General features: G+C 46.4%; 2 protein-coding genes across 2 annotated transcripts; one reads left to right on the top strand and one right to left on the bottom strand.

Annotated features, from left to right (window-relative positions):
* The first annotated feature begins 2,464 nt into the window (after positions 1–2,464).
* Positions 2,465–13,224, top strand: LOC123124501 (pyridoxal reductase, chloroplastic). The gene is made up of 8 exons (XM_044545107.1): positions 2,465–2,707; positions 3,784–4,012; positions 4,135–4,228; positions 4,395–4,518; positions 4,733–4,834; positions 4,935–5,086; positions 5,198–5,291; positions 12,746–13,224. Exons 1-8 carry the CDS (start codon positions 2,561–2,563, stop codon positions 12,929–12,931), a joined length of 1,128 nt encoding a protein of 375 aa, XP_044401042.1. The 5' UTR covers positions 2,465–2,560; the 3' UTR covers positions 12,932–13,224.
* On the bottom strand, positions 13,222–16,822 carry LOC123124488 (methionine gamma-lyase). Its single transcript, XM_044545099.1, has 2 exons — positions 15,951–16,822; positions 13,222–14,046 (listed from the first exon to the last, which is right to left on the bottom strand). Exons 1-2 carry the CDS (start codon positions 16,732–16,734, stop codon positions 13,448–13,450), a joined length of 1,383 nt encoding a protein of 460 aa, XP_044401034.1. The 5' UTR covers positions 16,735–16,822; the 3' UTR covers positions 13,222–13,447.
* Positions 16,823–19,773: the final 2,951 nt, after the last annotated feature.

Genomic DNA, 19,773 nt, shown 5'->3' with positions numbered 1-19,773 from the left:
TAGGTCGCGGCACTCGGGAAGAGCGCGACGAAGGAGTAGGGGAAGGAAATGACGGCGGCGACGATGGAGATAAGGTGACCTTCTCCAGGCTCGGCAATTGCAAGAGAACGACCTCAGCGAGGCCGAACAATATCAGATACATTATCCCTTCGTTGCTGCAGGTCAAGTCGTGTCGTGGCCCTTGTAATGACGGCAGTTGTTGTATGCGCGGACCTGCACTCTTAAGGCCAGGAACTTCTTTCTTTCCATTGACTATCTTAACAAAATTACCGAACTCCTTCCTCTCTTCCATGTGGAGATGATCTGCAGCTCTCTGATGGATGGCAAGGCCTTCCCATTGAGTACCTGAGTTCCCTTGAGTTTCTCTTTCTTATGGTAAAGTTTAGTTTGCAGAATGATAGATTTCGGACCTTTGCTTCACACATAGTTCTGAATTTTGTTGCACGTGCATTTCTAAACTCACAACACTGAACTTGCTTCATCTGGATAATATGCCAAAACTTCAGTTTGCAGAAATGGCAGATTTCAGACCTTTGGTTAACATGATGTTTTCCCCCGGTATCTGGCTCTTCTACAGAATGGAAGCCTGCGTGGAATCGCCAAGATGGACCAGGCCAAGGAAGCTGCACGATCTGCCAACGCACCTCAACATGTCACTCAGTGCATCTTTCTCTTGTAAGTTGTAAGGCCTCCATGGAATTGTTGGCTATATGCATGGAAATTATCTCTGATCATGTGTTGTAGTTCTGATCATCTTCCATATTATTTTTTGTAAATTTACCTATTTCATACTAAGGATTAGGAATCTCTTATGAGAAATGAAATTTTTAGTTTGTGTGTATGTAGACTGTCTGTCAGAAGCAAATTTGATGGGGTTGCCCAACTGGCACTACAACAAAATGTCATGAAGCCCGCCTCGCCATGGAGGAGAATAACATAGTGTTGTTCAATGGGATGCACAAATTTTTGTTTGATTCATCAAGTATCCTTGGTGCTAATTTACATGGCTTAGACGCATTTGCTTTTTCTCAGTGGAAGAATATACCGTAAGGGCAGATACTAAGCTTTTGTGAAATTTTGGTTCCAATCGGTGATTTTCTTATTATAAACTGGTTGTGTCGCTACTTAAATATGGTATGAGGATTGAGGATGTACTTATTATTAGAAATGAATTGTTGCTATGTAGATTTACATGCTGAAGTGAAGAAATCCCATGTGCTGATTCATGTGATTCTTCCCTCGCCGAAGGGTGATAGTGGTTCCGTGCAGTTTAAATATGCTTGTTCTTTCATACTTACCTTAGATGCATATTTGTTTCTTTGATCATTTTCTTGTTTTCCTTCTACGGCCTATCATTGCAGTTTAACCTGAATTTGTATCCACCTCCGCTAGATAACCTACCATATTTAACCTTGATTTGTTTGTTCGGTAATTGGACTATTCAGATTTTACTAACCTTGTCTGTATCATATGTTTTTATCCAGAACTACGTCACATTTCACTTTTAATTGCATCAGTTTTTAGTGCTACAGATTACTCCACTATTAATTCAAGTTGGAAAATAACAGGAAATACAACAGTCCGGGTCATCTTTTCCTGCAGATGGATAACCAACCAGGCACGAATTCATTTCAATTCCACTAAGTGTGCCCCGTTTCACAGACTCGACATTGCAGGGACGGCAACTGGCTCCCTAGACACCTTGCCAAATGCACCTCCAGAACAAGTATAGTCGCACACATATAACTCTTCAGAAGCTCAAGGTGATTATCGTTTTTTCATTCTTGATTTCTCCATCTTTGGATAGCCTTTGAGTGATGCTAAATCATCAGATCTCTGCTTTTGTTACTGCCAGAATAGTTCTTTTGCTACTTATTACCGAAACCTTTTTTTGGTTTCCGTAGACTTGTTCTTCCCCATCTACAAATAATGCATGGTGCATGAGATTTGATTCAGATGCTAGATGAGATTATTTGTTGAGAAACTGGTTTTATTATAGGACATCATTGTATCATTAGCTGATATTTGTAAACTGTAAGTGCAGGCCGCGAGCATTCCAAATAATCTTGTTACGTCCATAGGCATTTTCATGGACTACCGCCACAAGAACATGTCAACAGAAAGTTTGCACTCTAATGTCCAGAGGCTCAAGATACAAGGCAAAGTTACAAATCAGCTTTCATTTTTTTGGTAATAGTCAAGCAATGTACTTCATATAATTAAGTTGCTATCACATAAATATTTTGCAAAGATGATGTACCCTCAAGATAATCCTTATTCATTGCACAGATTACATTTTCATTTATTTATTGTGGAGAATAGCACAGCTAACTACAAATGTTTGATACTCCCTTTGTAAACTAATATAAGAGCATTTAGATCATTTGTATGTTAATAGCATGCAAGTTTACTAGTTTTAAAAGGAAAAAAGGAGATCACGTGCGATGCACATGCCAGTAAAACGCAACGCGTGCCGCATCGAAACGAACGGGGTTTTATCGCGAGACGAACGGACACGAACGAACGCGCCTCCTCCCTCCCTCTTCACCCTCCACCGACGATGGCTCTGCCGGCTGCCAAGGCGGCGCCGGCGACGCCTTTCTCGTCGCAGCCGCACGGCGGAGGCGTACTCCTCCGGCGACCTTCGTCACCGCCGCCGCCCGCCGCGGCGCTGCGCCTCGGACCCCTCTTCTGGCCGTGGCAAAAGGTCCCGACACGCCAGCTCTCCTAAAACATGTCGTGCATATTTATACCGGTTGGAATGCGGCGATTTCACATCGATTTTGCATGAATTTCATAGCGACGAGCTAGAGTCGCGCAACCATCGGAGCACTTCCGCTGTTTTTGATAAACATTGCAGTCTTGCTTATCCAGAATTCCAGAGCCTTAAACTATAGTAGCACTTGCGCCGTGAACTGTGAAGCAGGCATGCAGGGGTTGCTTGCAGTTTTTGACACAGCATCAGACTATCGACACAACATTGAATGGTTACACAGCACCCTCTCTTCCACACTGCGTTGCTGATTTCACGACATGACATGAGCTGTGCTGAACCTACAGTACAGTACAGCTCGCCATCAAAGAACATGGCGAGTAGATGAGACACGAGGACAAACTTCATGTTCCGTCTGAATTCGCACACACCCACACTTGTTCACGAGGCAGGAACGCGATTAGATTAGCAGTAGCAGTAGCAGTACTTTAATCTGTGGTGTCCCAGGGGCTGCGGATCAAACGGAAAAAAGTCCATGTTCGTTTGGTTCAGAGCTATTGTCGATATGCATTCTGATTCTGCCGTTCCTCTTTACCGAAGCCGTGCACGGCGACCCAAAAGTTCCACATCGCATGAGAACGGTTAGAGGCTTGACAGAAGTTTGCTGTTGCTGCGCTTATTTTAACTCTAGGTGGGTGAAAAGCTACTGACATAGCGTCTCTAGTAAAATTGGTTGATAGCACCTCTCGAGAAAAGGAGAAAAAGGGTTGGTTGATTCATCAGACCACCGTCAAAACAAGCAGAGGGTTAGTTGACCTGATCAGCTCTTATCCCTCTTCCACAATGTCCTGATGGACCAGAGCAACATTCAACTTTTAACAAGTGCGGTGTCCAGAAATTTGTAAAGCCAACTCGCTAATTGCTCTTGTATGCTCACATGACAGTCTGAACCATAACATGCAACACAATCTTCAGGAAAAAAAATGAGGACTGTACAATTAGTACGTTAGGTTATCAACTCTTGTTCACTGAAATCTGCTCAAGGAAACATTGCTGTTTCACAAATGTAGGTGAAAGTTGGGCCCCTTTCGGTTTCCCCCATGGGTTTTGGAACATGGGCATGGGGCAACCAGCTGCTCTGGGGCTACCAGGAAAGCATGGATAGTGAACTGCAGGAGTGTTTCAATTTGGCTCTGAAGAATGGCATAAACCTTTTCGACACCGCCGACTCTTATGGAACTGGGAAGTTGAATGGCCAAAGCGAAAGGCTACTCGGCAAATTTATCCGCGAGTGCCAAGGTTTGGATCGTTGGATAGCATAATTTGCTTAAAATGAATTCAGCAACCGAGAACCAAAACTTTATCTATCATTTCTATGGCTTAAAATTTATGACACTTTGTATGCCCTTGTATTGTCATAGGGCCAATAAAGTCTCCAGATGATGTGATTATCGCAACTAAGTTTGCCGCATATCCTTGGCGACTGACGTCAGGCCAGTTTGTCAACGCCTGCAAGTACTCCTCCAATTTGTGTGCTTAATGTACATCAGCCATATTTCCTTTTGTTCAACTCCATTCAGTGGATTTGTGCAGAAACATATAGCTCACCTGGGACGGAGCATATCTGAGCAGTTACATTACCTTGAGCTTCTAATCACCTTATGGAGTGCCTCTTTTGCAGGTCATCATTAGAAAGGTTACAGATCGATCGGCTCGGAATAGGGCAGCTGCATTGGTCTACTGCTAACTACGCACCTCTGCAGGAGCGCGCTCTCTGGGACGGTCTAGTTGAAATGTATGACAAGGTTGCCATTTTTTCAGACAAATCATATCGTGCCATAGATATAAGTTTCTGAACTCCTTTCTGTGCAGTGCACATTCAGTCCTACATATGTATGATTTGACTATCATTTCTTCAGACACATAACTGGCCAAAGTTTCTGAATTATGATTTGTGCAGTGCCACGCCATGCTACGTTTCCTATCATTCATTTGACTGGAAGTTTGTGGCGTTTTCAGGGTCTTGTCCGGGCCGTGGGTGTGAGCAATTACGGGCCGAAGCAGCTTCTGAAGATCCACAGCTACCTAGCATCCAGAGGTGTTCCCCTGAGCTCAGCTCAGGTAGCTGCGAGAAAATGGCTGGCCGTGCATGTTCGGCCTATTGGGCCTACCTATACTTCTCGTTCAGTGTAGTTATGCCTCAAACTTACTGTGAATGCAGGTGCAGTTCTCTCTGCTGAGCATGGGCGATGAGCAGATGGAGCTGAAAACCGTGTGCGATTCCCTGGGTGTTCGGCTAATCGCTTATAGCCCTCTTGGGTTGGGCATGCTCACCGGGAAATATGACGCCTCTAACCTTCCAAATGGGCCAAGGTAATGGCCGATGGGGGACGAGCAAAAACGTCGTTATCTTGTTCTGAACTTGCATGGCAGTTGCTGAGTGGGTGCCTGTTCTTCTCTTTCTGAACATACCATGCAATGCAGATCTGTGTTGTTCCGGCAGATTCTTCCTGGGCTGGAATCCCTGCTGTCTTGCTTGAAGAGTATTGCCGACCGAAAGGGCAAGACCATGTCCCAGGTACGTATTTTCCTAAGTGCAGAACGACTTTGGAGTGACCCGAATTTTGCTAAATGATGAGTCTGTCAGGGCAAGGGGTCTTTTTTACAGAGTAAATGCAGAGTTCTTGTGGCTTTAACCTACCAGGATATGTTAGGAAACCATATGCATGCCGTAATTTTACATCTGGTTTTTTCTTTCAATCAAGGAGCTTTATTAAACACTAAGAAGGATTACAATCATACTGTAAAACATCAGTAAGAAAAGCAGGAATGAAGTCCATAAGACATCTCGGCTAGCCTGTTTTGCACGTCTGAGAGCTGCCTCATTGGCTTCCCTACGAGTATAACTGAACACACCTACCAAAAGCTCCTCCCAATTCTTGAATCTCTACGAAAATTGCAGCTCCTTTTCCTCCTTTGCTAACAATAGCTTTGCACGAGATACGGCATGTCTGGGACGTGTGCGTGTAGCTAGGAATGTGAGGCGGTTTAGGCTGCAGGTGGGCACAGGCATTAGTCGGCAAGATCAAGCGCATCCCACTTAGGCCCTGTTGGCTTCAAATCACATGTGGATTAGCTTCACTGGCAGAATTTGCTTTACCACTCAAGTACCCTTGGACGTGCTTCAGGAAATTGCACTGAAAAGTGCCCGGATCTAGATTCAGCTTCACTGGCAAAGACAATTACAAATAGTTGTTTGTTTTGGTTTCCAATTTTTCCTACAAAAATCTGCTGCCTAAAGCTGAAACAAACAGAGCCTTAAAACGTTTCATGGGAGCCCACCGGTTATGACAAAAAATTTGTGGGCTGTCCAACTCAGCCTACCAGAGCCCATCTGCCCCACATATCAACATATACGGCCACTCCACATGCGCCGGCCTACTCGGTAATAGGAGGAGGTGTTGTGTATCGCTCCATGCGAGCAACACAGAGCTCCTCGCTGGAAAAACCTATTTGACGCTCTCTGCTTCAAAGTGTCGACCAGACGCACAGGGGAGCGATTGATTGGGCCGGCCCATCTACATATCTGGCAGTTCCGGTTTTGGGAACGTTCCAGAAGATTCCTAGCCGGTTTTCTCGGTTTTGGGATCCAGAACGATCCTGAACCGGTTTCTTTTCCTTTTTTTTTCTGTTTCTTTTTTTCCTCTTTCTTTTTCTGTTTTGTTTTCCTGTTTCCTTTTTCTTTTCTTCTTTTTTCTTTCTTTTAGTTGTACAATTTCAAAATTGTTCCAAATATTCATATTTTGTTTTCGTTTCCAATTTTCTTTCAGTATTTTCAAACTTGTTTGAAGCTTTAAAAATTGTTCGTGTTATACAAATATTTTTTCCAAATTTTGGAAAAATGTTTCCCTTTTCAAAAAAATCACGTAAACAAAAAATCTTCAGATTTTGAATTGTATCAGATTCACAATTTTGTTCTGCATTTGAAAAAATGTACCCATTTTCAAGTTTTCTCATCAATTTTAAAAATGTTTGTATTTTCAAAAAAATGTTCTGGAACTTTTTTTGTGTGTTTTACAAAAAATCTTTGAAGTTATCAAAAAATGTTTCCATTTTCAATATTTTGTTCACATGTACAGAAAAGTTTCAGGATTTTAAAATTGTTCCCAGGTTCAAAATTTTGTTCTTCTTTAAAAGTTGTACCTGTTTTCAAAATATGTTCACCAATTTATAAAATGTTTGCGTTTTCCAAAAATATGCCGGCATTTGAAAATTTCTTCACGTTCACAAAAAATGTTTCCATTTTCAATTTTTTGTTCACATATACAAAAAATCTTCAAGATTTTCAAATTGTTCTCAAATTCAAAATTTTGTTCTGCATTTCAAAAGTTGTACCTGTTTTAAATTTTTGTTCACCAATTTAAAAAATGTTTGCGTTTTCAAATCATTTTCTCAAATTTGGAAAATTATTTGCGTTTTATGAAAAAAATGTTCGGTAAATTTATAAAATGTTCTCGTCATAGAAAATTGTTCGGATTTTCAAAAGATCTACCACTTTTCAAGTCTTATTACACATTCAAAAAATCTTCAGGAATTAATAATTTATTCATAGTTTCAAAACATGCTCGGAAAATTTAAATTTGGTCCCGTTTATCAAAAAGTATTCGTAATTTCAAAAAAAAATGTTTACAGTTTTCTAGTAATGCTCAATTTACGCCACTATTTTTAGGTCATTATCTTCGAGCCAAATATTTACAATGAACGACCAGTGGGTGTGGTGGCTAACCAGATTCGTCCACACACGGGAGGTCTGCAGTTCGAATTGCAGCTCTGGTGCTGTTTTCTTTTTACGAAATTTTGCTGGCGCGAGTTTAATCTTAATGGGCCAGCCCTGTCGCGCGCATCCTGTGCGAAGGTGCATCTGCGCGAGTTTAATCTTAATGGGCCGGCCCTGTCGCGCTGCGCGAGTTTAATCTTAATGGGCCGGCCCTGTCGCGCGCATCCTGTGCGAAGGTACGTCTGTTTGACGCGGAATGCGTCAAATAGGTGCCTCGCTGGCGCGAGTTTAATCTTAATGGGCCAGCCCTGTCGCGCGCATCCTGTGCGAAGGTGCATCTGCGCGAGTTTAATCTTAATGGGCCGGCCCTGTCGCGCGCATCCTGTGCGAAGGTACGTCTGTTTGACGCGGAATGCGTCAAATAGGTGCCTCGCTGGCGCCTTATGCGTCCGTAGAGGAAACCAGCGCCCGTGCGCCTGGCTACATGGGCCGGCCCAACAACGAGCAGACGAGCTCGCGTACGTTGCGCGCTTCCTGGCTTTCCCTGCTCGACCGTTTCTTCCTGGCGATCGTTTCTTCGTGGTTGACTGGTAGTGGTAGATCAGTCGACCATTGGCCGTTGACTTTTGAGATTTTTTTTTTGAAATTTCAGAAGAATAATTCGAAAATAAAATTCTCATGGATTCTAAAAAATTCACTGATTTTCGAAAAAAAAATCATCAAACTTATAAAAAAGTTCATGAATTTGAAAAAAGTTCACCGATTTTTCAAAAAAGTTCATGACTTTGAAAAAAAGTTCATTGATTTTGTGAAATAGTTCAAAATATTTTGGAAAAGTTCATCGAGTTTGAAAAAAAGTTCATCAATTTTGACAAAAAATCGGTACTTTGAAAAAAAATCATCAAATTTGAAAAAAGTTCATCTACTTTGAAGAAAAAAGTTCACAAATTATAAAAAAGTTCATCTACTTTCAAGAAAAAGTTCACGAATTTCTTTCGCAATGGTTTTTCACGAATTTGATAAAAGATGAAAAAAAGGAACAAAAGGCCAAACAACCCACAACTTAAACACACAAGGTTAGTTGGTCTGGTGGTTGTGCCGGCGTACTTGTAGGAAGAGCGTCGCGGGTTCGAACCCTAGCTCGAACACACTTTCTCGGTCGTGAGGTCACGTCCCTAGCTGCTAATGGGCCTGGGCCAGCGCTCAAGTCAAGCGAGCGTCGAGTGACCATAATATTAGTGGTGAAGCGATAATTCCTATATGATGTGCCTTACGTCAAAGTGTCATCCCTTCACACATGAGATTGAGCGAGCGGCAGAGGTATGGCCGACCCATTTGTAGAGAGAAAACACAGTACCGGATCCGATATTGGGAACCTTTTGAAAGGTTCCTAATATGTTTTGGAAAACTTCTCCTGATCCTGTTTTCGTTTTTCTAACGTTTTCTTTTTTAATTCAAAGTTTTTTCTTTTCTTTCTTTTTTGGTTTTTCTGTGACTTTTCATCCAGTTTTGCTTTATATTCAAAAATTCAAAATTTACAAATATATTCTTGTTTTTGAATATTGATTGGATTTTTCTAATGTTTCATTTTCAAAATTTGTTCGCAAACTCAAAAAAGGTTTGGGTTTTAAAAAAACGTATTTCCAAATATTGTTTTGAAATGTCCACTAATTAAAATAATATTCTATAAATTGTAAAACGTTTGGAATTTTGAAAAACTTTCCCATTATAAAAAAACACAAATTCAAAAAAACTGGATTTTTTTTCTAAAAATGTTCCCAATATCTAAAAATGTTCATAGATAATAGATAGGGGTGACACAACTGACAAGCTTTTGCACCGCCAACGAGCGATGCTTACTCAGACAAATTCACCGTACTTAGATGGTCACATGCCGGTTCCTCTCGCCCATGGTATGCGTGTGACCTCGTGTGGAAAGTGATACACTCCAATCGAAGTCACGACCACCGCCCGCGGCGTTTTGCTTGTTTCTCCACCACGACCAGGCTCCCAATGAGTCTTTGCCCATGTTTAGGCCAACCCAGCGTGCGACCCCATCAATCCGGGTGCGTCCGTTTAAGGTAAAACGGACATACCAGACGGCCCAGCGCGCAAGCGCAAACGAACTTTTTGTCTGTTTTATGTCTGCTTTCGACCCATCTCCGATCTAAGTTTAGGCCGCTTTTGAGGTGAAATGAACAGCGCGCGGACGGGCGGGACACGCGCGCTTGTCCTCCCATGGCCCGCCCGGCGCCCCTTTTCGCGCCATTTCCTCCCAAACCCTCCCACGTCCCGTCCTCCCCTCCGCCCACCACCTTCCTGCCATGGCCGATGCCCCACCGTATTCAGGCGGCCAACCGTTGACCCGCCCGAAAAGGTGAAGAAGGCGACCAAGGGTCCGAAGAAGCGGCGGTCGAAACTCACGCCGGCGGAGCTCGCAAAGCTGGAGGCGGAATCGGCCAAGAGGAGGAACCGGAGGGCGGTGGCCAAGGGCAAGAACGCCGCGGCCAAGTTCGCCGCCAGCGCGCTGCGTTGGAGGCCGCACGGCGCAAGGCCGACGTCGACGAGAAGGAGGCAATCGTCAACAAAGCCCACACCCTCATGCTTGGGATTTGCCGTCCGACGAGTTTCTCGGCAGCGCCCGTCTGCCCGGCCAACACAGGCTCATCGGTCGTCCGGCCTCCGCAGTGCCCCTTGCCGACGTCGCGGACCACACCTTTGTCGCCCGGTTTCTCTCCACCAAGGTACGAAGGCCAGAGCCGTTTCTCGGGGTCGCCGGACGTTGGCGTGATCGCGCCGTCCATCCCGCGCCCCTCGGCTGTCTTCGACCTCAACGTCACGCCGGGGTCCAGCAGCGGCGGCCGCCTGTTGAGATGCAAATAAAGCAAGCACGGCCGCCATCTACGGCCACCATGACGTCGCTCTGCGTCATGTTCGGCGAAATGTCAACACCAATGCCAACGGTCGATGACCCCTTCAACAACCAGTTCATGGAGGATGTCATCTATGAGGGTCGTGGTGAGGCCTTCTAGATGGGTGGTCATGGTGGTGCCTACGATCCCGAGACCCAGAGTAAGGATGGCCGCGGCCAGTACGTTGCTGATGAAGACATTGAGCCCCACGATCATGGTGACTCGTGACATGAAGATGATGACATCTATTGCGAAGGTGAAGGTGATGAAGAAGAGGAAGGCATCAATATTGGGGGCGAGCATTGTTCATCGACGAGCTCACACAAAGAGCGGAAGCACAAAAGAGGAAGAAGAGCATTCGTGCGGGATCATACTCACAAGAGGAGGACAAGTTGATTTGCCAAAGTTGGATAGAGGTTGGTCAAGATCCGAGGATCGGTGTGCAACAAAAGGGACTTGTTTTTTGGACAAGAGTTCACAAAACATTCCATGAAAGAAAGTTGTTTCCACCCTACCAATTTACGAGTGACTGTGGCATCACCTCGATTCAAAAGAGGTGGTTGTTCATCCAACAAGAATGCAACAAGTATTGTGCCGCACTTCAGAGCGTTGAAGCACGTCCCGTGAGTGGTCTCGACATTGGGGGCATGGTATGGTCTCTTATCTTTCGTTGCTACGGCCATGACTTCGGCCTTCGGCCTTCTATATGTTTGCATGTCCAATTGTTGTTGATCGTGTACGCATTTCAATCTTTGGAAGCATTCAAGGCCCAGCACAATGACAAGCCATTCACTCGTACGCATTGTTGGACGCTCATCAACAATTGCCCTAAGTTCAAAGATCAATACCGCGAACTTCAAAGGAAGAGAGGCAAGAAGACGGTCGCGTTGGCCGGAGGTGGAGATGGTGAGGCATTGAAGAGGCCAAGGGGCAAGACCAACTCCAAGATGGACGAGAAGCGTGATGCGTCATCCTTTGCCTTGCACGAGACATTGCACGACATGATGTCTCAAAAGGATGTGAGGGACGAGAAAAAGCGACAAAGCAAGGAGGACCAAATGAAGCAATACCTGGAGCTTCAAAGGAAGAAGCTTGAGATGGAGGAGGCAGCCAAGAAGAGGAAGATCGACATGAAGGAGGCGTCTCGGCAGAGGCAGCTCGACATCGAGGCCGCCAATGCCGCGGCCAGGCAGAGGCAGCTCGACATCGAGGCCACCAATGCCGCAACCAAAGCAAAAGAGGTGGCGCTAGCGATCATGAGCGTCGACATGAGCAAGATGAGCGAAAAGACGAGGAGCTGGTTCGAGGCCCGGCAGAAGGAGATGTTCGACGCCGACAGCCTGAACTAGGTGGTCTGTTTGGCCGTGGCCGTTATTTTGGGAGGTTGGCATGGGGTACCAGCCACTGGTTGTGTGCCGGCGACAAAACTATTCATTTTGGAGGTTGGCTGTGTTGCCGGCGAGGTCGTGTAGGCTGGCTATGTTGCCGGCGAGGCCGTGTAGGTTGGCTGTGTTACCGGCAAGGTCGTGTAGGCTGGCATGAACTACGGGTCGTGGTTATTCGAATATTTGCGTTTGAAAAAGGAGGCAGCCAGGATGCGTCCGTGCGTTGGGCGCACGGCCACCGCATCCCAGAAAAGACTCGGACACGACCTCATTGGCCTACCCAAACGGACAGAATCCGGGTAAAACGGACAGAATTCGGTTAAAACGGACATCTGTTTGGGATCGTGCGCAAGAGTTGGCCTTAGTGGGATTGTATTTGCCCACCAAGCCCACCTACGTATTGGGTGGGCTCCCCACTATAGGCCATGTCAGGATCAAGTGGATTGAGGTATGATGTCCACGGGCGGTCCCACATGTAGCCTAAGAGGTGGTCATGCTCTTGCAGTCTTGCCTCGTGTAGGTTTTTTTCCTTTGTAAAGAAGGTATCCTCTTGCCTCTGCATTGATTGATGCACATACAACATTTTTTTCTACTCCCTCGAAATATATGTAGTTGGAGTAGCTGGCTCAACTACTCCAGCGACATATATTTCGATACGGAGAGAGTATTTAATTATGCCAAGTAAATGTCAAACATCGACATTGAACAAATAGGCAAACATAAGACCCAAGGCCATTCAAATAGAATCTGCCTGCAGCATTATCTCCAAAATTCTACCAAAACCCGAGTACATGTGACTGAATAACGACAAGGACACTACCGCTAGCTAGAGTTTTCTAGAAGAGACTGTCCTGCGTTGGTCAATGTAATTTGCCATTTGCATATATATATTCATACATATACAAATCTGATTTTTTTTGACACTGATAAACAAAGCCTGACGCTTAACTGAACGCAGGTGGCTATAAACTGGTGCATTTGCAACGGCGCAATTCCGATTCCGGGCGTGAAAACAGTCAGACATGTGGAGGACAACCTGGGTGCGCTCGGCTGGAGGCTGAGCCCTGATGAGATCTCAGAGCTGGAAGCCGCGGCGATGGAGTGCCCGAAGAAGATGGTTCAGAACATATTTCAGACCGCGTGAGCAAACTGGAAACTGCAGTAACGCCAATATTAAACATGGCAGCAACCTGAAATAAAGAGCAGAGAGAGATACCCTTCGATTTGTGCAGAAAGGAGACATGTTGCTTTCTCTTCTCTGCCTAGTTCAGAGTTCAGTTCAGAACTTCCGACTTCAGAGTCCCTGACTGGATATCTTAGAGCTTTAGCTGATTGCTGAAACAGCATTCTGGTGTTGGTATGGACAGCAACTAGTCACAGTAAATGCAGAGTCGAAGCGTGCGAGCGAAAAGAAAAATCGGGACAAATCATCACTGACAGAAAATGACGACAATTTATTCCGATAACACATGCATGATGCATCTCGCAGTACGCTCCCCAAAGACTAATCAGGCGTGCTGCTTAACACACTGGCATGTCCATCCATCTGATCTGGTCCAGATGGCGCTTAACCGTACTTACTTAGCTAGTAAATGTAGGAGCATATAATATATTACACGCCATGAGGATCAGGGCTTGGTTTACTCAGACTCTTCCGTCGTCAGACGGCCTTGCCGTACTTGGCGGCGGCGGCGGGGGTGTCCTGCTGCTGCATGAGCGCGAGGGCGCGCTCGAACTGCGTCCAGCGCTGCTCCAGGGTGCCGTTGTAGCCGACGGACATGCGGATGAGGCCCGGGGAGATGCCGGCGCGGGCGCGGTCCTCGGGGTCCATCTCGCTGCTGGTGCTATTGCCGGAGCAGGACATGAGGGTGTCGTAGTAGCCGAGGCTGACGGCCATGAGGCCGAACTGGGTGGTGTTCTGCAGGTGGTACATGAGGCGGTTGGCCCGCTCCTCGGTGCCCATGTCGAGGCAGAGCATGCCGCCGGCGCCGTAGCCCGGGTTGCCCATGGCGCGCAGCCGGGCGTGGTGCGGGTGGTCGGGGAGGCCCGGGTAGGTGACGCGGAGGCCCTGGCGGCGCATCCGGGCGGCGAACTCGGCGGCGCGGCGCGAGTGCTCCTGCATCCGCAGCGGCAGGTGCGGGAGGCGGCCAGCCAGCTCGGACGCCACCTTGGCGTTCATCGTGGGGCCCAGCAGCATCAGTGCGCCGTCCTGCAGGTCCATCATGGAGTTCACCAGGCTCGCCGGCCCACAGATCGCACCTGGAATCGTCAACATTTTGTTAGCACAGTTATTACTTCGTGCTACTGCAGGAGAGTGCGCAAGTTTGCGAGAGAGAAGTTGGGTGGGTGCGCTCGTCTTTGGTGGATCGCGCTAGGCACCAAAAGCGCAACCACAAGATACTATCGTCACCGTGGAGCGATGCCATGCCAGGACATTCACGGGTTGCCGGGTTGGCAATTGTTACGGTGCTGGTGGCAGCGGAAGGAAGCGAAGGAACAGCTCGCTCGCGCAATGATGAACCAAATGGCGCGAAAACGCGCAAGCAGCCAAAAAAGGACGACCCCGTCGCGTCGTCCATGGACCGTGGAGAGCTAGCAGGCAGCTGAGGCTCCATCATTCGCGTCCGGCCGCGAAACGATCGACGGTGGTGGTGGCATGCGAGGGAGCGTACGCGTGCACGGCCAAAAACGGGTTAGGTGGGTCACTAGCTAGAGATAAGTAGCTGCTGGCTACAGACGACTACTCGTAGTACGTACGTGTGAGGGTGAGCATCGCTGACTCATCGCTTCGTCCTTTTGGGCCTTGTCTCCACACGGGCGTGGCGACCACCTTGCGTGGGGTGGGGTGCAACAATGAGAGGCGTCCGTGTCGAGAGCCTCTTTGCATCTATGCATGCTCCCTTAAAGTGATGGCCGGCCACCGGCAGTGAATCACTACCCGCTACTGAATTGTGCTTCTAGAGTACTCACTCCGTACAAAAATGCACTATAAATAAGCCACACTTTTTTGAGGCAGAGGGAGTATCATCTTGTACCCAAATATCCATGATTGTACTTCCAGAAATACTTGTTATTGAGATGGATGTATCTAAATGTATTTTAGTTCTAGAACATCTATTTTCATTCATTTTGATGACAAGTAATTCCGGACGGAGGGAGTGCTATCCAATACTGAGTATCTGTAAGGTAGCTACTGCAGATTTGCTTAGGAGGTTGGATAGTGCTTAATCTAAATAGAGCACGTGTTTGTGTCCACAGTTAGGCATAAGTAATAGTACTACTAGTATTATATGACCAACTATATAAACTAAGGATTACGATTGATCCTATCATAATCGTTACTTAGCGGGGTACCCGTTTCTCCTAATTACTACTCAACGCTATTCCATCATTTTCTTTCTAGAGAATCTCACGATTCCACTGTTTCTTAAGTACTACTCCCTCCGTCCGGAAATACTTGGCATCAAAATGGATAAAATGAGATGTATCTACGGACGGAGGGAGTAGTAGTACCCCCTCCGTCCGAAAATACTTGTCATCAAAATGGACAAAAAAGAATGTATTTAGAACTAAAATACATCTAGATACATCCCCTTTTATTTATTTTGATGATAAGTATTTCCGGACGAAGGGAGTGTTGTTCTACTAGTTTTTTTAAAACATGGATGCTATTCTAGTTGAATCTATGCAACCCCGGGATGCCCTTTTCCATTCGTCCCGTGTCTCAGGGCATTCCATGTGAGCACTGCTGCTTTGAGCGTAGCTAGCCCCACCATGCATGGTCGCACGTACCATCTGTTTGTGTGTGTGTGTCTAGTGATGCTACTGCCGTATAGTTTTTTCCTAACTTGCAGAACTAATGACACGTCCGGAGAACGATAGTTTCACCGTTAATTCCAAACAAAGCAATGCTAATTCCAAATAAGATGACGGTTGACTAAAAACGTGAGGGTAGTTGCAATCCGAAATTAAAAAAACTAGGTACGTGTGGACTTTATCGAACTTTTAAGTTGGGGAGATAGGCTTGCATGCGTGGGACTTTTAACTAGCATACGTGGATCGTTCTAAACAACAGCTGTTGCCGTTCCTTGTCTTTGCATCATTGCATGCCTGCATGGAACATGCAACATAACTTGGGAGTACTTCCGGGAGTACATCCTTACCGGCGATGATGTCTGCGCCGCCGCTGATGAACTTGGACACGCTGTGGACGACGACGTCGGCGCCGAGCCGCGCGGGCGAGACGACCACGGGGGTGAAGGTGTTGTCCACCACCAGCTTGGCCCCGGCCTCGTGCGCCACCCGCGCCAGCATCGGGATGTCGGCGACGGCCAGCGTCGGGTTCGACATCGTCTCCACGTACACCAGCCGCGTCTCCCCCGGCCTTATGGCCGCGCGCACGGCCGCCTCGTCGTCCGTGTCCACGAACGTCGCCTGCACGCCAGAGGTGCGCGGCAGGAACCGGGACAGCAGCGCGTGGGTGCCGCCGTACAGGCAGCGCGACGCCACCACGTGCCCGCCGGCGCCCACCAGCTGCATCAGCACGCAGGAGATGGCCGACATGCCGGACGCCGTGCAGTAGGCGGCCTCGGTCCCCTCCAGCGCGGCCATCTGCCGCCCCAGCGCCAGCACCGTCGGGTTGAAGTGGCGGCTGTAGATGTACAGGTCGCCGCGCTCCGGGCCCAGCTCCCCCGTGAAGAGCCGGCGCATGGTGTCCGGCTCCATCACGGTGAACGTGGCCGAGGCCTCGATGGACATGTTCACGCCGCCGTGCTCGCCGAACTCGTGCCGGGCCGCGGCCAGTGCCGCCGCGGGGTCGGACTCCCGGCGGCGCGCCTTGGGCGCCTTCTCCTCCGTGCTGCCGTTGTCGTCGCCGAAGCCATCGTTCTGCGGGGGCGGGCGCTTGAGGAGGGTGAGGGGCTCGGCGGCGGCGAGGACGTGGGCCATTGGGATCGTAGGATGGATGACTGGATGTTTTTGCAGAGAAGAGAGCGCGAGCGAGATCGATCAAGAGCGGTGTGGGGAAGCGAGCAGGGGACGGTGCCAATTTATAGCCTATGATCAGGAATTCAGGTTCTGGCAGGTATAGTCCGGAGTTGGGAGAGCTGCGGAGCCGTGAACGTGGACAATACGGGCAGAGGATTGGAAGGAGGAACGTGCCGGAAAAAAAAAAGATCGTACGTTCTTTGTAAATTGTAACGTCAATAATAATGCATGACAAGTGTAATGTTGAGCATTTGTGCCAAAAGATCAGGAAATCGTAACGCATGCATCATGTTTTACTTCCTCCAACCTTTTATGCATATAGACGTAATTTAGAATGTAGGTTCACTCAGTTTGCTTCGTATGTACTCCCTCCGTTCGGTATTACTTGTCTCCGAAATGGATGTATCTAGAACTAAAATATATCTAGATACATCCATTTCTACGACAAGTAATTCGAAACGGAGGGATTAGTCAACATTGAAATCTCTTATATTTCTCCATGACTAATGAGAACCTTTTTCCCTCATGCAAAACAAAATCTCTTATGTATTCAATAAGGGAGTAAATTTATTGGACAGTTCGTAACAGCATACCAGGCTAATTTTGCCCTCTAACCGGCCGGCCAGGATGAATATGTACGTGCAGCGAACCAGGTTCAATGCACTTATGTTCGGCGGTGAAAAGAGACGGCGTCCATGTTCAATGAACCGAAACGCAGGCCTCCTATACTAAGGCGACCATTACAATAGCAGTCAAAATTGGCCGCCATGCATGCTAATTCTGGTACGTACTCCACAAAGATAGACGATTCGTGCAGATTTCGAATGAATCTGGCCGTGAATCTTCCCAAATCTGGCAGCAAAAGTGAGCATCCGAAGGCAAACCATATCAGGATGCTGCGTCTATCCGCATCTGGGCTCGCCACTTATTAGATGGATGCGTTCCATCACGATCACGGCGGGGTCATGAGTGTTTGACTGATCCTAGCTGGCCCATCGACAAGAAGGCAAAATCGTGTTCAACTTCTCCTTCCAAACCAAACGTATCGGCGTGCGTGTAATCACGTAACTGTGCAAGTTTTTTTTTTCCTTCTCCTCTTGAACGACGAACTCGATCACAGCCACATGTTTGGCAAATTTCGTAGTATAGGTTTTCTGATAGGAAACTGTAATGATGTGTTTAGTGCGGACTACCTGCATGTCTGGCAGGGGCGTTGTCCTTTAATAGGAATAATGTCCTCATGTTCTATCTCCGTTTCGATGATGTGTTTAGTGCGGAGGGTGTGTGGAAGTGTGTCTCCCTCGGATCTTGTAGGATTCGCTCAGTGTTCGTATTCGGAGGAATTGTTTGGATCCGGTCTTCGTTCGTCTTCGTTTGAGTGTTTACATGCTTGATCCTTCTCATCTACAATTTTCTTCATCAACGATGGTTGTTGCCCTGTTGCGCTGGTCCTATGAGGCCTTAACACGACAACTTCCCGATTGTCTAATATAACAAGGTTTACCTGACTCTGGTGAGGGAGAGACGATGACGGCGGCGCGCCTTCGGCTTGGTCCAATGCTTGTAGTCATTGCTAGATGGCCCATAGACATGATTGTAATTTTTGTTATCTCTATTGTTCTTCGTACTACCATGACCGAAGATAAATAGATTGGTAGTCTCTCGCAAAAAAAAAAACATTGCTAGTGCACACACAAATAAGAGAGTAGACAAAGAGAAAGTACATTAAATCTTGAAGGTGCACAAGTCTTCTTCTTCTAATATTTGTTCATTTAAAGGTGTTTTATGAAAGAAAAAGAAATGTTTTTTAGACAAAGAGAAAAACAACTACTTAATGAGTGGTATTTTTACACTCATCACATGTTGTTTCAAACCAGATTATCTTAGAAAATATGAGAAAATCACTCTGATAATGCTACTCATGACCAATGAATATGAGAGATCATGAAATTCTTTCTTTATTCTGTTTCCGTGGAACTTCTTTGATGTTTTTAGAGGCAATACCTCGCATTCATTAGTCATTAGTCATTAGTGGCAATATCTCACATTTATTAGTGAGATATTGTTTCATGTGAATGTCAAAAAATAGTCATTAGTGGTCTTATGTCACTAAATATTTGAATAATGATGTGAGATTTTAGTCATTAGTTATTAGACATTAGTGGCAATATTTCAATAAATATTTCACTAATGAATGCGAGAGATCAAATCTCTTGCATTCATTAGTCATTAGTCGCAATATCTCGCTCATTAGTCATTAATGGCAACATCTCACTAAATTTTGATTTGAGCAAGGACTCGTCGATGTTTTTATAGCAATTTGATATTGTAGTTTCCATAGAATTGTGCATTATTCTATTCGACTAAAAAATATTTTCTTAGAAGATACGTGGAGGTCCGCCTGTACGCTCATGGTGAAGCCACAAGTGTGTCCGAAGAGGCCGCACGCAAGCAACCCATTTATTTCCAGAGGATCAACTTCATCGATCTGTGAAGTCAAGAAGAAGTATCATATGTTAGGATGGTATCCTCCACCGGAGAATTCAAGTGGCTTGACTTTCCACATGTTCATACATGTGGTTGACTCAAAACCAATGCAAACTTTATGATAGTTATGTTCAGAGTGTTTATATCATACATATGCTATCGTTCAATGTTAATTATTCGCAATGCATAATTATGGCCGTTGTCGCTCTTTAGTTGATCGCTTCTTAATCTAATTGTTAGCATTCACTTGTACTAAGCGGGAATGTTGTCTATGCATCCAAATTCATGAAACCCAAAGATTCACCAAAAGAGTCCACCATATCTATGTACACTGGTGCTAAGATGTGTTATACAAACGGTTTTAACCCCTTTCCGCGATGGAGTTTTAAACCGTCGCGTTGCTAGTGTGTGCGATAGAGGCACCACTGCAGGATGCTGCTAACGCGACGCTACAATCAGAGACCATTTGACGAAACTATGTGCGATGCATTAATCACAAACGGTGATATAAAA

The sequence above is a fragment of the Triticum aestivum genome, chromosome 1B (genome assembly GCF_018294505.1).
Source record: "Triticum aestivum cultivar Chinese Spring chromosome 1B, IWGSC CS RefSeq v2.1, whole genome shotgun sequence".
Taxonomy (NCBI): Eukaryota; Viridiplantae; Streptophyta; class Magnoliopsida; order Poales; family Poaceae; genus Triticum; species Triticum aestivum.
Note: the sequence above shows the minus strand (reverse complement) of the source record. Positions and strands in the feature narration are given on the sequence as shown.

Excerpts from the sequence above, each read along its gene's own strand:
- LOC123124501 (XM_044545107.1), top strand. The coding sequence starts at position 2,561 with ATGGCTCTGCCGGCTGCCAAGGCGGCGCCGGCGACGCCTTTCTCGTCG. Across the intron at positions 2,708-3,783 it reads TCTTCTGGCCGTGGCAAAAG|GTGAAAGTTGGGCCCCTTTC; the intron begins GTCCCGACACGC and ends TCACAAATGTAG. Across the intron at positions 4,519-4,732 it reads TAGTTGAAATGTATGACAAG|GGTCTTGTCCGGGCCGTGGG; the intron begins GTTGCCATTTTT and ends TGGCGTTTTCAG.
- LOC123124488 (XM_044545099.1), bottom strand. The coding sequence starts at position 16,734 with ATGGCCCACGTCCTCGCCGCCGCCGAGCCCCTCACCCTCCTCAAGCGC. Across the intron at positions 14,047-15,950 it reads CGGCGCAGACATCATCGCCG|GTGCGATCTGTGGGCCGGCG; the intron begins GTAAGGATGTAC and ends TGACGATTCCAG.